This window comes from Leptidea sinapis, chromosome 40 (assembly GCF_905404315.1).
Source record: "Leptidea sinapis chromosome 40, ilLepSina1.1, whole genome shotgun sequence".
NCBI lineage: Eukaryota > Metazoa > Arthropoda > Insecta > Lepidoptera > Pieridae > Leptidea > Leptidea sinapis.
In genome coordinates, this window is record NC_066304.1 from 5,496,854 (window position 1) to 5,514,082 (window position 17,229).

The following is a 17,229-nucleotide window of genomic DNA, read 5'->3' on the forward strand; positions in this document are numbered from 1 at the left end:
AGAGCGGGTACCCTCCTGGGGTAATACCTTTTTAGGACCGCTCTTATATTTTTGTTGGGGGGTGATGGGGAGGGGGAGGGGGGGAAGGGATGGCCTCCGGTCCTCGACACTAACCTATGCGAAACATAGCGGCACTAGGCCGCTACTTCACGCCGGTATTCTGTGCGAGTGTGGTAAGTAACCCGGACGAGTCTGGCCCGATTGTGCTGACGTCATAAGACGGTAGCGTGACTCTCCCACTTTCAATAAGCCCGTAGTGGCCTCTTACGACACCCTTGGGCCTGGGATTACCCTATTATTTTTACACCCCGGGCAAGTACAGGTTTGAATTTTTAGTGTCATGTAACATGTCATTCATCCAAAATAAAAGTGATTGATAACAATTTTGGTACGAATTGTTGTTTTTTTTTATTTATTTATATCGTTTTTATGGTATCTATATTTTTGATTAATAAGTTTATTGAACTTAAAATTATTTATAAGTTTACTAACCTTTTATATTAAATTTATTCCTACTGAGTTCTTTTTACACTTCTTTAAAAAAATAAGAGTGTGTTTATTGATTTAACACGAAAAAACTTCTAATTGAATAGATCTTGATCAGAAAGTAGGGACAGACTAACAAAAGTAAAACTTATAGCAACCCTCTTTTTGGGCAGGGTTAAAAAAGTACCTAACTGATACTCCACTGATGCTACTGTTCATATCGGGTTCTAAATTCAACATACACAGCTTAATACACGTAAAATAATACGCATTGACAAGCCGCTGCGCGCGCGCCAAAATGGTGCCGATCTATGGCATACCGCGCGGAGGCACTTGCCGATCACGGAAAGTTAAACTGAAAAAATATTTACATTGCTGCATATTGAGTATTGACCATTAATTTTTTTAGCAACTGGAATAAAAGCAGAAATGTATAGATATCGGAGTCGAAGCTTATTATGGTGTCATTAGTGGCATGTGCCATATTTCGGCTTTGTTTTTGTATGTCGTGAATATTCTGACCTTTCCACAAAAACTACAATATAAAGAATAGACGTTAATAGTCTTTATGTACAGAACATCATTGATCTGCATAGTCAAACAAGGAGTTTTTCTTTTCTCTTTTATTTCAATTGATAGGTTAATTGGATAATATTAATATAAATAATTTTTCAAATATTTTTTTAATATAGGTTAAATTAGGTTAAAAATAGGTTAAATTTTTAAAAAATATTTCTTCTTTTATCTCTGTTATTTTTTAAATGAAAACTTATTTAGCATCGTTGTGATTTGAAAGTCGATGAGACGAAAAAGCGAGACAGTAAAAAGAGGCAGGACACATAAATTCATTAAATTTAACGTGGGAGAAAATGAAAAAGGAAGCATTATACAGTGTTTTGGTACCAGGCGATCATAGTTTTAGTTGAAGAAGATATTGTCTTATGTATGACGCGAGTATACCTTAAAATTGTGACGTCATGAACTCAACGTATTACTACACAGACACCAGGAGAACATAAATATGGTAGCGTTGATAGTAATCTTTTTCATAGCGGTTGAAATCATGTGCCATTCTAGCAACCATATACCAGGACTGATTGAGTTTTTGGACGACAAATTTTATTTGAAAATGTGCAGCAGGCGCACTGTATCATCAACAAGATCAAAAACAGTCATTGACGCAGTATTCCGAAGATATATTGACCATATTAAGACCAAAGTATTTATTTCATACTTTATTTACCATAGCCTCTAAGAATTTAATTAACTTCTATAATTTTTGAAGGTTTTACTTCTACCACGTATAGACAATACATATTTTTATTGTTGTAGCAGTTTACACTTTACAGTATTACTTTTATTTTTTAATAGTAATTATGGAGTATTTTTTATTAATTTTTATGTTTACCATAATTATTGTCCTTTACTTTGGAATAACAAATTGTAACACAAGACTTAGAAAATCGTATATTATGATGAGGTGTAGTTATATAAAATAAATAAATAAATTACTTATGACTTAGCGATAGCGATTAGCGACTTGATGGGCTGTGCGCGTATAAGGTGTGCGCAAACAATAAAATTTTGTTAATTACTCTACAAGTCTCTCCATTCCTTCTAATTTCCATTTAGCCTCGCTACCTCGTTAGAATAGAAAAAATATTCTTTGCTCAGAAGCTCATATTTTGAGCAGAAAAATATCAAAAAATTAAAATAGTGCTTCTCGCCGGGTGCTTGAACGCGCGTACACTAGTACGCGCGTGCCGTTTTTTTTTTTACGAGAGCCGCCAATGTGCCTCTTGGGCATCTTGGGCAATGAACAAGCATTGAAATTTTGTTAATTTTATTGAAATTAATAAAATTTTCTAGAATGACTAGAAGTGGAAAAAAACTGAGACGTAAAAAACAAAACCTATAAAATTATATGAAAAAACAAAGATCATGACGCGTGGAAGAGAATAACGGAAGTTTCAAATTTTTGAAAACACTCTTTGACGAATTGAGGGCTTAATGTGAACGTGATATAATATGTATGTTGGGTTTTTAATACTAGGTACAGCTGACTACAGTTAAAAAAGAAACTTCCTAAAAAAACTCTACTACCCACGTAAAACGACTTAACATCTATAAATCTTAAATCTTTGCATCTTAAAAGTTTGAAATAAGAACAAAATGGCACACAAGTAGGGCTCGAGTTATGACCTCGTCAACCCCCATAACTAGTCAATCATCTTTCAAGATTTCATTTTATTTGAAGATTTTAAAGTTTATTGTAGAGTGTTGTGTCGACTGTCGACCCCTGTAAAATCGATTTAGGATTGTTGACATCGATAACGACAACATTCGGAATCCCTATCCCTATCCCTGGTTTGGACCATGACCATGTCTAAGTACACACATAAATTTAATATTATCAAACAATGACATTTAAATTTTGTGTAGATTTCAGAATTCAGATAATTATTACCTACGGTTGCATTCAATACGAGCAATTATACTTAACATAATATTATCAGTAATTTATTATCTTATCTTAAAACTAAAATATAATCATTCGTACACTTGACCTTTTTATTATAATATCCGTTTCAAATTTAGAATAGCTTTGTTGCTCATAAATTTATACTTGTTTTATATGGAGTTGAAGGTGTAATAGTTATTTTTTTAAAGGAAATTTCGGTGATAGTGGTAATACATAGAAAAATTGTTTAATATTGGTTAGCTAAATAATTTTGGACATAGTGACTACTGACTTGTATAAGTTCCTGTAGTATTGAAAGTATTATTGAATTGGTTTGAAGTGCTAACAAAGTATGGTAAGTAGAACATAGAAATTTTTGTTCAACATTTATTACTAGTTTATTATTAAAAATAGTAATATGTAAATTAAGTATCATGCTTTTTTGCTACTTCATTTAGCATTAAACTTTTTAAGTAGGTACCTACTCAATATTTTTTTTAATTAATATAAGAGCAATATAACATACTTCATGTTCATATACCTAATTTTATTTTGTTTACAGGCATCTGTTTTAAGCAGTATATTAAACCCTATGCTGCCCTTTCAGATGTTATTGAAACTTTATTCACTGTGTGTTCTAGTAGTGGACATAATATGGGTTTATTTAAATACTATATATGCAATAATAGGATCTGTTTATGGATTTTTCAACCCACCACAGTTGAAATCTTTAGTGAATGAAACAGCACTTGTAAGTGTTATATTATTACTAAAATTGTTCTTACATATAAATAAATATATTTCAAAAATGGGAATAAATTTCCAAATAATTATATTTAGTAGAATTTTAACTGGAAACTACACTGTTGAAAGGGTTAGGTTTAAGTATTCTTCTTCTTCTGTACTCAGTTACCAGTGAGAGGCTCCATTGCACACAGGATGCCTCCTAGATTATGGGTACCACACACCACCTATTTTCGTGAAGCAGCAATGTGTAAGCATTATTGTGTTTTGGTCTGTAATATCACTGGGCAAATGAGACTTAACATCTTATGTCTCAAGGTGACAAGCACAATTGTAGTGCCATTCAGAATTTTTAGGTTTTTCAAGAATCCTTAGCCGCACTGCTTTGTAATGTGCAGGGGGTATCAGTAAACATCAGCTGTTGAACATCCTGCTTGTCTCATCCATTATTTTCATAAAAAAAAGTTAAATTCCTTTTCTGTTATAATACTTATAATTACTGGCTGTTTTCACTACATAAATAATTAAATAAATTTCTAGGTGATTGGAGCTGGGAGAGGTGTAGGACAATCAATAGCACTACAGCTTGCTGAACTTGGGGCGGTTGTAATATGTGTTGATATAAATGAAAAAAACAATAGAAATACTGTCAAGTTGATTAAACACAAAAGTACTTCTGCTGTACACAGTTACACCTGTGATATTACTAAAAAAGACAATGTAGTTGATTTGAGCAAGAAAATAGAAAAAGAAGTTGGTTTTGTTAGCATGTTGTTTTACTGTTGTGGTATTCCGAGCCCCAGGTCATTAGTAACACAGCCACCTCAGGACATACATGTTACATTAGATCTAACACTGACTTCATATTTTTGGGTGAGTAGTCATGTTAAACGAAATCTTAGTTCAATTATTAATTTTTTCAAATAAACTAAAATAAAATTCAATAAACTAGTTTAGAATTAAGTAGGGATTCCTACTAGTGAAGCTTATTTTTAGTTGTCCACATCTGCATCCAGAATCCCTACTACCATTATGATTCCATCCCATAATTCGTAGCAAGCTGTGATCAACAATCAACACCAACTTGAATTGAAAATGTTCTTTACTCCTTGCCACTTTAACTTACTGCGAACTAACTTACTTACTTACTAGTTTTTACTGCGAGCAACTTAATTATGGATTCTGTTAAATTGTTTTGTCTAAAACTGTTGCACAAATAAATTCAGATCATAACTCTCTCCATAGCTCTTTGAGCGACTGAGATTCTGTGTTAAACAATAAGGACCATGGTTTAGACCATATGTCATCACTGGCAATACACACAAATCGAAAACTGTAGTCTTCTGGCACAGCTTGCCAAATGCTGCCCAAGTGAGTTGAATTCTTCATTTGATTTCTTTGTCAAAGGTGGTTTGACTTCTTTGTCGAAGGTGGACTTAACTACCCAATATGTGTACTAGGTACATGTAGTCATCAATAATTTCGAGGATACAGTTATCAACTACTATAAGCATCGGCGCTACATGGATGTTACATATATATATATATATATTTTATTTAAAAAAAACTGCATATTACTAAACTAATAAATAAACTACCTACTGTTTTATCTGATCAAATGAGATATCGTAAGTAATTAGTGTTTGATCACATTACTTAGTATTTATATTATGTACAATATTTCAGCTTATAGACCAGTATATGCCACAAATGAAAGCCAAAAATCACGGTCATATAGTAGCATTGACATCAGTAGCTGGCCTCAGCTATTTAAAGGATCAGATGCCACTGAGTGTTGCTCAGTTTGCTGTTCAAGGTCTTGCTGAGTCATTGATGGAAGATTTAAGGGTGAATAAGGTTAATGGTGTCCATGTCACACTTACGCATATTTACCCTTTCATTGTTGAAGAAAATTCTCAACTGCGGCTAAAGTAAGTTTTACATGATGTTTAAAAAAATGTGATGTTTGTTTTGTAAAAACATTAGATTTTGTGCCCTTATTTGTGAGTGATCTGTAGTCTCAGTGGAAAGAAACAATACAGCATCAATTTCTAAATCTCTACTAGAACTCCAGCTTCTTAAAAGCTCTATAATATTGTGATGATCTGTAGAGATCTCGATGGCACAATTTGAAAGAAAAATTATTGTGTATGTCGCCGCGACTTTCCGTCAAAAACTAACATTTAAGTTTAATATTATGTGTTAGGATTTAATTTCAAAATACTTATCATCCATTGCATTGAAAACCGTTATTTAACTAGGTGGCGATGGTTTTGTCTTGTTATTGAGCGCCATCGCCATAACGCCATCTGTATGATTACATGTGCAGCTGCAGGCATTGCTCCCACCGCCGGTAATTTTCCATGTATTAGCGTCCGTTGGTGGGGCAAGCGCTTGGGAAAGGTAGGGCTTTGAGTCGGGGATTCAGAGTAAAAGTGTTCTTTGCTCACTTTGGCTCGAGGTTTTTGAGAGAAAACATTGAAAGTAGAAGCTTTGTCGGTTTTAACTAAAACTGTAATTAATTTTGTGAACTCGCCTTAAATTCACTATATCAAAACAGAAAGGCTGGATAAAAATAATAATAAAATATTTTATAATTTTCACAAAAATGCTCATGTAGATGTATGTTAGGAAATGGCAACCCTGGTGTCATGCCACGGTCAGATTGTAAATATTGGTGAAAAGATCCGACTTCTAAATCCGGTAGGAAGAAGCTAGGAAATTATGCCAGAGGCAAGCCTTCCCAAATCGTCAGTGCTCTAAGGCACTAGATTTTTCAGATACACCAAAATCGAGTTCTGACCCTTATTTTGTTTATAAGATGGTTTATTTTGCATGGTATTTAATACCATTGGTTGTCATCATCCTAATTATAAGCATTCTATTAGTACAGGTAAAATAATACGCATTGACAGACCGCTGCGCGAGCGCTAAGATCGCGCTGATCTACACCGTACCGCGCGCCGATTATAGAGCGCTAGGCTAGTAATTTAGATTGATTAATCTAGATTTATATCGATACAGAAAGTTAATAAGCTCAATAAAAAAAAATGCTGAAATACATTTGTTTCAGAATATCGAGTTTCTTTGGTTCAATAACACCAGAGAAGGCAGCTGCCTCTATCCTGGACAGTGTGAGACGGAATTATCCTGAAGCTTCCATTCCAAAACATTTCTTATACCTTGGTCATTTACTACGTATCCTGCCACGCAAAGCTACAGTATTAATTAGAGACCTGTTGGATACTGGGGTGGATTTCGCATAGAGATAAAATATATAGCTTTTTTAAATTATGTAAATTTAACATAATTATGAAATAAAATTTAGTTAAAAAAAATTAGACTGATAATCCTATTGTATTAGTGCCTTGACAAATGTGATATTATAAATATATAACAATGATGATAAATAAAAAATATTATTTTAGAATGTAATTTTGATGACTTATAAATAAGGCCTTCTTTCACCATCTTCGAGTATAATCGCTGAGTATAGTCACCAGTTTCTTCGCAGGCGAATTTCACGACCTTCAAGTAGGTAACACTAATTATACGATTCTCTCTCGAAACTTACATACCGCGTCCCTTTTCAATAATAATTACCGTGGTAACTAAACGGTTGGCAGTCACACACTATTATTAGTTATCGTTTAGCGGATCAAAAAATAATCGGATTAGCGGAACGGAAAATCAATATTTGGACCAATAATATAAATAATAGGTTTCTAAGACATAAAAGGGCGAGAAACAGTACAGTGAAAACTGAATTACAGTTTACACGAAAAACAATCTGCAATTACAACCGATAAGTATATTTGACGTATGATGGAAAGTTTCACAAACGAGCTGGTCACCTGATGCTAAGTGATCACCACCGCTCACATTCTCTTGCAACATTAGAGGAATCACAGGAGCGTTGCGCATCGTCCTAGAAACTCCATAGTTTGATGTACGTGGAAATAAGTACCTTGAATAACATAGAGGAATGCCAGGCATCTAGAGAGTGGGGATGATATCTCTATCAGTGGCTTTTCGTGCAGAGGAGGAATTCGGCTGAAGGAATCAGGTCAAACAGGTCTTCGAAACACTACCCGTGATAAATTCGGTAGACACAATGAAGCAACGTCTCTACGCAACGCTAAGTGATCTAACCGTTCACAGGGCACTAGATCCCTGACAGCTCTGCGTTGCAAGCTTAGACTGAAGTGCGCCAGACCAGAGATGACAGCAATATATGTGACGGGACCTGCACTTTGTAGAGCGCTAAAATGTATTTGATGTATTGCCGTGCTCTGTGACGCCAAGCTTCTCCGAAGCCAGTTTCGCTTTTCCCTCCAGATGACCGCGGATTTGGTAAATTGGTCGAGATTTCGAGGAAGTGTTGTCAAAGAGCGGTGATACGATACATGTTTTTTGTTGGTAAACGCGCAAACTTGATTATTCTGCGGCCTAAATTAGAAGAGATTAATTTTACTCCATTCCGAATCCTTCTCAAGAGACGACTCGACAGAAGACACAAGACACAATACGGCACTAGTCCGAAAGACGTGCAAGGCCTTTGTTTAAGGCATTCATTGATATGCAGATGAAACAGTGTAGGAAATAGCACTCAGCTTTGGAGAGGATGTAATAAACGTCAACTACGCACTGTATGCTATGCTCTGTGAGTAAGCTGGTAGTCCACTTGCATAAACTCTCGGGAAGAAATCGGAAAAGATCGGACGGACAAGGGCTGACTTCCATGAGTCAAGGACTAAGCTTTTTGAGTATGAGTGCCGGAATATACCCGTTAACACTGGCGTCAGCTCAAAGGCACACGTTCTGAGTATGATAGGAGAAATACCACCCGCCGATCCACTCGACTTCTTTACGTCCAAAAAAGAGCTCGCCGAATAGTTTACCGTCTGAACTGTACTTCCAGCATATAGGAGAAATGCCATCCGCCCATCCTCTCGACTTCTTTACGTCCAAAACAGAGCTCGCCGAATAGTTACCGTCTGAACTGTACTTCCAGCATATCGGAGAAATGCCATCCGCCCATCCACTCGATTTCTTTACATCCAAAAAAGATCTCGCCGAACTGTTTACCGTCTAAACTGTAATTTCAGCATAGAGCTCTGACGCCGCGAGATGGTCCAGGGTGTCATTCCTCATATGAAGCGGCGCCAGGGACGGCTGTTTAAAGTTACCAAGAGCAGCTTTCTAGACCACCCATAACATATATTTTCCAGTCGGGTAACTTAATAGCTGCTGCCGACAACGTGCTTAGATTTCGCACGTGAAATTTTCCGCTTAAAAAATCTGGAGGCACAGTTGTATTTCCTCTTTAGAACGTTGCAGTTAGGATCCCTTGTGCCGAGCGTTGCAACCCAGGTTCGAAGCATCGAACCAGTGGTGCTATTCACGTAATTTCAAAACCGTTGACCTTAAGTTCCAAACCTATCCACGTTTTGCTCTACTTTTGTATTCTCCTATCATTTCCCTTTAAATTAACTTAACAACTAAAACAGTTACTCCCAACAATTGACGTTCTATCGTGTAACGAGAATACGCGTAATACGATTTCCCTAAATCGGAATGTAACTTCACAATCGGAACTGAACGGTCAATTTGTAATACAAGAATCATACGAAATTTAACTTTTTGACATAAGGTTGCTTTGATCCCATTCTCGTTTTGATATGAGAATAGGGGTAATAGTTAACTAACAGCTGCAGGTAATTTAACCGTGAACGCAATGTAGATAGACCCGCCCCCCCAATCTGGCATCTGCAAATTGTCAAAGTCACTGTCAATGCTAGTGCGCTAAAGTACCTGTTTTGTTTTATGAAATATTGTCAATAGTGTACTTTAATTTCTCACTTAGCTTATTGTTTTTATTTTATTTTGATTACTTAATTTGTGATATAAATAAAAGTACTGTGTGAAATTGTGTAATGTGGAGGCGGCTTCCTCAAGGAGGTGCTGAAGTTTGAAGGTAAGTCATAATATTATAATCTCGTAGCGCAAGCTGGAATCAACATTCGATCGATATATGAAAATTTATGTTTTATTGGATAATTAGAACTCTCACCTCTTAAAACTTTCTTGTAGTTGTTACCCTGTTTAATAGACTTAGTATTACTTACATATTTATTATTCATATATCCGAATTTAATTATTTAAGAGCTTTACATGTATAAGCTCATCCTTGTAAAAAATGTTTTTGGGTTAGTAAACTTGTGTTTGATGAAGTATTTCATTTATTACAAAACTATAATTTATTATGAGGAGGTATTTATTACAAGCAAAAATGGTTAGTTTTATGACTTTTGAAATAGTTGCACATTTCAATATGGTAAGTAATATGAAAGTTTAATGTCATGTGCATGTTATCAATACCCATCTATTGTTATTGAAATTGTTATCATGGAGGAATGTTTAATTTTTTATTTTGGGCAAATAAAAACATGCTTACTCCATAAAATATTCATATTATAAAAATATTTATTACAAACATATCTTCTTTGTTTATAATATAGAATATTGTAGAATCTTTAACTAATATTCTAAGAAAATCTTTTTGCATAACGCTTCATAACTTGCACAAAATTGCACACAATATTCTTTTATACTTTAAATCAAATTGATTGTGCTCTGTGTTACACTGTTAGTTAACCAATCCTGGTGGCTATATGCCAGGACACCATTCCCCTCATATATTACAATAAACAAACAACAATATACCTAACCTTAATGAATCGGTGCTCTTTGATCCTCACATGTCACATGGTGTAGATTGGCACAATTTTGGCATTCTGTCAATGTGTATTATTTTATGTGTAGCAATAGATTGCTTATAATTAGGATGATTTGAAATAATGTATCAGAAAGCTATTGAAACAAGCTATAAGACCACATATAATAAACCATCTTATAAACAAAATAAGGGTCAGTCCTTGATGAGAGAATAGGGTGCCATATAGCACACTTGGTTTTGGTGTATCCGCTAGAAGAGATGCTCATACCAAGTGAATTATGGATGTGTATGCTCTGCAGTTAATGTTACCAATGTGGGAGATCAATAGGTCAATTTCGATTAATAAATGCCCTGTATCACTTTTGTAAGATGTGGTCAGTATGTACTAACCTTTCTTCCATACTCACTGAAGCTGAATAACAAATGTAACAATGAACGTAGACTCCGGTGATAATTATTAACGAGCAGACGTAGGCGCGGACGATTCTCCAGTCCATGTCCTGGGACAAACTACATGTGAGTGCCTGATGGAGTCACTTACTTGTGACTTACTGTCATAATTGGTTTGAGGTACTAGGTACTTCAGACCTTGATGTGAAATTGTGTGTGTAGGTTATATTGAGGTTTTCAAAGAGGCGCTTGGTACTTACAGAGGGTTTAATGCCAGCTTTTCTAGGACTTTACAATTTTTGTGGTCTACTGGATGTGTCTGAAATTTTAATTTCACAATTTGAAATAATGTCCAGAGGTGAAATTTAGCTGCTGGTCTTCAGAACACTCCCCAAGATATAATGTGGTAGAAAATACAGAGAGACCTCACATCAACGCCAAATTAGAGCCGATCCGACTTGAGTGTTGATGATTCAAGCAGCCCTTCATTGTTGTATGCGGTGGAAGAAGCACACGACGTGAGCTGGAAGGACCATTCTTGGTTATTGAACATGGTGTTGTTAAGGGTCTTCACTACCTTCTCAATATCTTGATACACTTTTGCCGATGTTTTTATACCTTTTTCACAAAAGTATGGCTCAGTTGCTCCTTCACAGCTAATACCCCACCAAACCATGAAGTCGGATAGTGCCCACGTTGCACTCTGACGACTAATTGGGAAGCTTCCTTAGAGCTTTGAGCATAAAAACGTTCATTTCATTTGTTAAAATGTTGCTCAATTGTAAAAAAAAATCTGATCTGTAAACAAAACTTTTCTGTGACCTTCCTTTGCATTCCGCTTCAGTAGTTGTTTCGAGTTTACCACCCTATTCTTTTTTCAATTATCAGTTCAGAAATTACCAGTACGTTTCTTATAGGCTGCAAGTCCTAAGTCATCTTTCAAAATACGCGACATGGTTCTAGGTGCTATCTTCATCTCCCGAGATCTCTCTCTTGCTCGCTCTCTTTTGCTTTCGGACAGGTTTTCTTCGAATTCTTTCCAGTAATGGAGTTTTGACCACCTTTTTCGTACGAATACTACGTGGACGGCCAGATCTTTTTCTGACACAAACAGAGGCCTCATTGTACCTATTAATAGCTCGGTACACAAATATTTTACTACTACCAAGCATATGAAGAGTTTTAAAAATGGCAATTGGCTCCATACCTACTTTGTGTAATGCAATCATAGTGATTCGGTTATCTTTATCATCCCACTCCATTATATAATATCGCAAAGTATGCTACAATGTATTGGCGCCAAAATAAGAAAACTCAATGAACAATCATATAAATATGACAGATTCCAAATTAAAATGTAATATTTTGTATATTTTATTATTTTTATTGTAACAGTATTTATGGCCAGATTAAGTATACGGACGCCACGTATACACATACAGTCTGTGGCAGCTATTAGAGGAATGATCTCACATCGAGGGGATACGACAAAGAGAGACTTAGTAGGGAATGAACAGAATTGTGTCTTCTTAAGGTTGAAATGGACAACATTTTGCCGGCTCCATTCTGAGAACTCGCATAGCATAGTTTCGATTTTATTCGGCAAAACGGATTTTAGCAAGTTTTCACTCAGATCCATAAAAATGCTTGCCTGGTTTGTTCTGGAAAAGATTAAGGTTCATTCGGCTATTATTGACAGGAAAATTGTATGTAAAAGCATCACAGTGAGATTATAATTCATGGCCTACTTAGTTTATTGCAATGATAATACTGTTATGGTTCAGTAAATATTTCTTCGATTCCTATTCATCAATTTCTTGATTAATTGCTCTCTAATGGCTGAGAGCATTAGCAGAACATTTTAATGCAAAATTTTGACATCCTTAATGCTTTAAATATTTATTCTAAACATATTTTGCGCTTTGAGAACGAATGTAAAGCGTATTTTGATGATTGATTCTCTGAATTTTTATGATGTCTTATTTGACATAATTTCAAAATCTGTATTAATCTTAAGCATTCACATGTCGTTTCTATACTATTTATTTTATTGTTGCCTTTTGGGTTTATCCACCGGATACTTGATATTTATTTATTTTTTGAGTATGTAAGAGTATGTGTTGTTTCATTTTTTACTTAGAATAATAACTTTGATCACACGTTTCCGATGGATTTTATACTACATTATACCCGAATACCTTAGGTACAATTTATTTTTTCTATTGACAGAACAGTGCAGCGTCTAGTGGTCAGCTAGTATATCTATATATATAAAAATGAATTGCTGTTCGTTAGTCTCGCTAAAACTCGAGAACGCTTGGACCGATTTGGCTAATTTTGGTCTTGAATTATTCGTCGAAGTCCAGAGAAGGTTTAAAAGGTGAATAAAAATGAAAATGCTCGGAGTTAAATAGAAACAACAAATTTGTTTTACCTTTGATGTGTCCCCGTCGCGGTCGTTCAGAAATCAAATTGAAAGAATAGTTTAAAATGAATAACTTACTAGAATTTATATCTTTCTAACTTTCTCAGGAGGTAAAAAATAAAACTTAATTTATATATATAGAACAACGTGTGTCGGGTCAGCTAGTTACAAAATAAAGTCCTCTGCCGCGTTTGTCTGTTCACGATGAACTCTATAACTACTGCAGTGATTTTCATGCTGTTTCCACCAATGAATAGCGTGGTTCTCGAGGAAGGTTTTAGTATATAATATGTTAAGTTTTTATACATTTTTGTTTACATTAAAGATATTTGTTGGAGGTGTCGGAAAAAAATGTCTTCTAGGAGCTTTCAATGAAAACGCTGTCTAAACCCTTTGAGATATAACAAAATAATGTATGGTGGATTGTGTATCTTATAATAGATCTACAGAAAAGTCCGCAATGGCATATGTCTATCTCTTATGGATAACAAACCATATCCATTTTAACACTGTAAAAAGTTGGCAATAATGAAGCGGTAATGTAACAGCTGTTTATCTACACCCATGCTTTAAATCCTCTATTAAAGATTCTGAAACAGAGCTTATTGCCAACATTAAAACACCCAATGTTCTAATAATCCACATTCGTGTTTTAATACCCCTTATTACACAACAGTTGCATAAATAACTATTACACAAATACGATATTACTCCTTATCATTTTTTATTACTACATATAATAAAATCATTCAATATACGTTTTTGTTACATTTTTTACTCCGTAACTTTGATTTAACATTTTCGATGACTTTAGACAACGTTATTACCGAATACTTACATAATTTTTTTACACGCTTTTATTAGCTTCACCTGTATGTATGTATGTTTGTTTGTTTGTAACCGACTCATTTGGGCGCGATTTTGACCCAATTTAAACGGCCAGATTTCGTTCAAACTTCATAGATTTATCGAGGATCGATGACAAAACATTAAAACGGTAAAATTATTATATTTTTCAATTTGCAAAATAAGATTTTTGTTAATTTATATATTTTTTTCATATATCATCAATAAGACAGGGATTGATGTTAATTTTAAATTTCAAACATTACATTTTCAACCAAAGCGTGCTATTTTAGTTTTTTCAAACTATTTTTATACTATGTAGGCACGGACGTGTAAACAAAGAAGGACTCCGCGCCGTGATATTAGCAAGTGAAGCACCTTTATGCTAGTGTGTGTGCGGTTACGGGGGATACCATTTACACAACTTTTTCTCTCTAAAATAATCATATAAGGCCACAAATACTTTTATAGTATCGTTTTTATACTTTATCACAACGCACGACGGCATTTTTAAAATATTTTGTTGCGACGCAAACTGATCTGTCAGACGATGGCAAATCTCATAATGGCGGCCGATCGGCTTGCATTAGTGTAAGTGTGTGCGTGGGGCTATGTATTTACACGTTTACCGGCTTGTTTTGGTGCTTCACTGTTATGTAAGGTGACACGGAGTCCTTCTTTTTTACTCGTCCGTGTATGTAGGTATATTTTAGTGATGATATACTGAGATTTGTTGTAAACTACAGTTAGTTATTTTCTATTGACAGAACAGTGTCTGTCGGGTCAGCTATATATTATTATTTATATATAAGCGTCCAATCGTACCGATTTAGTAAAAATTTATCTCGAACCAGCATTTTAAAAGGCCTTAATTGTAGCAGGTGCGCTATCCGATCGTTTTCCGAAGTACGGTGCTTGAAAATTTTATTATGCCATTATTTTGTCTCGCCTTAATACTTGTTTTGGGTACACTCGACTATTAAATAAAATTAATAATTAAGTTTGTATATAAGGATAAAGTTATGAAAACATTGTGTTATCTTCGGTCTTTGGTAAGTATTCATATATCAATTTATTCTGATATTTTGATATACAGGTGAAGCTAATACTTAGTATAAAGCGTACCTATAATTAAATGTTTACATTTTTTAATATTTGAATCTACACGATATATTGATACTTCATCAGAAGAAAGTTTTTTTTTTATGAAAATAAGGGACGTGACGAGCAGGACTTTCAGCTGATGGTAATTGATACGCCCTGCCAATTACAATGCTGCTCAGGATTCTTGAAAAACCCTAAAAATTCTGAGCGGTACTTCAACTGCGCTCGTCACCTTGAGACATAAGATATCAAGTCTCATTTGCCCAGTAATCTCACTAGCTACGGCCCTTCAGACCGAAACACAGTTATGTTTACACATTACTGTTGAATGCTGTAATTAATATCGTCTTAACTGTTAGCTCAGTTGGGAGAGCACTGGCATGGAACGCCAGAGGTCGTGGGTTTAGCCCCGCATCGTTCATAAAATTTTGTTATTCAAATTTTATTTGTGTAATATCGTCTTACGGCCGTTCCCAATATTCAGTCTATCGCTTAGTTGAGATAAAAATCGTAACTATCGTTGACATTTCTGTCCCAATAAACTTATCGACGTACACGCTGTCTGTCAATGGGACGACGTATAGCTTACCAGCGATAGAAGTTTGTATGGAAATTGCAATTCACGCGTCCCAATATAAGGCGATAAGAATGACTTATCGGGTATATTGGGACAGCTTCAGATTATTGACATCTAATTACTGAGAGTAGAAGGTAGTAATTTATCTCTATCTGTATATAGTACTAGCTGACCCAGCAAACGTTGTATTGCCGATATTAAAATCGCGATACAAAAGTAACTGTTGATCGTAGATGGGTGAATATTTGAAGTTGTATGTATTTTTTAATGCTGACTCATAATGAAACAAATTTAAAAAAAATGTCAAAAAAATTAAAAAAAAAATCTTGTGGACCACCCTTAAAATTTAGGGTGATGAATAGATTTTGTCCGACCTACCCAGTATGCACTCAAAATTTCATGAGAATCGGTCAAGCCGTTTCGGAGAAGTTCAAAGTTGAACACCATGACACGAAAATTTTATATATTAGATATTGGGAACGGCCGTAAATAATTAATGGTTTACCATCACCATAACTCCGAAACACGTGAGCAGCCGTGTTTCAAGCAAAACTTCTGTTAGTTCTCTAATTGTGCGCTCGTGACTTGTCAAATTGTTACACTGTAATTTATTTTCGGTAGAAAATAGGTCTATAGTTCGCGTACATAGCTATTGTATGAAAATGGGCCGTCATGGCATTCGAATTAGAATTGGAAATTGGAATTATCTGAGGTTTTCGCCGCACTGTAAGAAAAAATACCTTATTTTTTTTCATAATCTCTTGCCCATCTCAATTAAACTCGACTTTTCCAAAGTCGACAAATATATCGCACTAAAACAAGTTGTCACATGTTATTGTCTATAAATTCTTAATCAGAAAGTATTACTTACTGGCCTTACGAAGAATAAACTCCGATTAGCCATAGTTTGTAAGCTTATAGCTGTTATAAATCATTGGTAATTTGTAATTAGAGATATATTGTTGGTCTTTTAAAATTTAGGCTGGAAAAAGCTAGAAAGCTTTAAATACAATGTAGTTAAATGGGGGGTGGAAAATGTGTAATGATGCCATGTGAAAAGTTGCTCAATGTTTGTCAATTGTAATTTTTTTGCTAATTATAATAATATATAATAGATTTATTCCCTAATCGATGATAATCTAAATCCAGAAAATTAGTACCTAACATAAAAAAAACATAGGTTTACCTACTTTCATTAGCAAAAACAATCAACGTGTGTATCTATAAATGAATACATGATGTAAAAGGCATAAAAGGCATTTATTTTCTCAAAATGGATTCCTTTACAATTATTTTTGATGTCATTTCTAATAACTACGAGATACTACTACCGCTTCGGAAACAAATGGCGCTCTGAGAGAGAAGAAGCGGCGCAAGAAACTCTCCCAGCATTCTTTTTTTGCGCTCTTTTCAATAAAAATATACAATATTGTACAGTCATTTCTATCGCTATAAAA

General features: G+C 34.8%; 2 protein-coding genes across 5 annotated transcripts in view; both read left to right on the forward strand.

Annotated features, from left to right (window-relative positions):
• The first annotated feature begins 1,329 nt into the window (after nucleotides 1-1,329).
• On the forward strand, nucleotides 1,330-7,121 carry LOC126976416 (epidermal retinol dehydrogenase 2-like). 4 transcript variants are annotated; one of them, XM_050824737.1, is made up of 6 exons: nucleotides 2,501-2,516; nucleotides 3,157-3,302; nucleotides 3,510-3,698; nucleotides 4,232-4,564; nucleotides 5,378-5,622; nucleotides 6,765-7,121. In XM_050824737.1, exons 2-6 carry the CDS (start codon nucleotides 3,300-3,302, stop codon nucleotides 6,955-6,957), a joined length of 963 nt encoding a protein of 320 aa, XP_050680694.1. In that variant the 5' UTR covers nucleotides 2,501-2,516; nucleotides 3,157-3,299; the 3' UTR covers nucleotides 6,958-7,121. The 4 variants fall into 4 exon arrangements, with proteins under 4 accessions (XP_050680695.1, XP_050680694.1, XP_050680693.1 ...); XM_050824736.1 differs by lacking the exon at nucleotides 2,501-2,516 and adding an exon at nucleotides 2,606-2,876; XM_050824738.1 differs by lacking the exons at nucleotides 2,501-2,516; nucleotides 3,157-3,302 and adding an exon at nucleotides 1,330-1,510.
• A 2,392-nt stretch (nucleotides 7,122-9,513) lies between these two features.
• Nucleotides 9,514-17,229, forward strand: part of LOC126976380 (protein lin-10-like) — a 222,462-nt gene continuing 214,746 nt past the window's right edge. The window contains exon 1 of the mRNA XM_050824680.1: nucleotides 9,514-9,668. The gene's annotated coding sequence lies outside the window, so the exon portion shown is untranslated. The remainder of the gene's footprint in view (nucleotides 9,669-17,229) is intronic.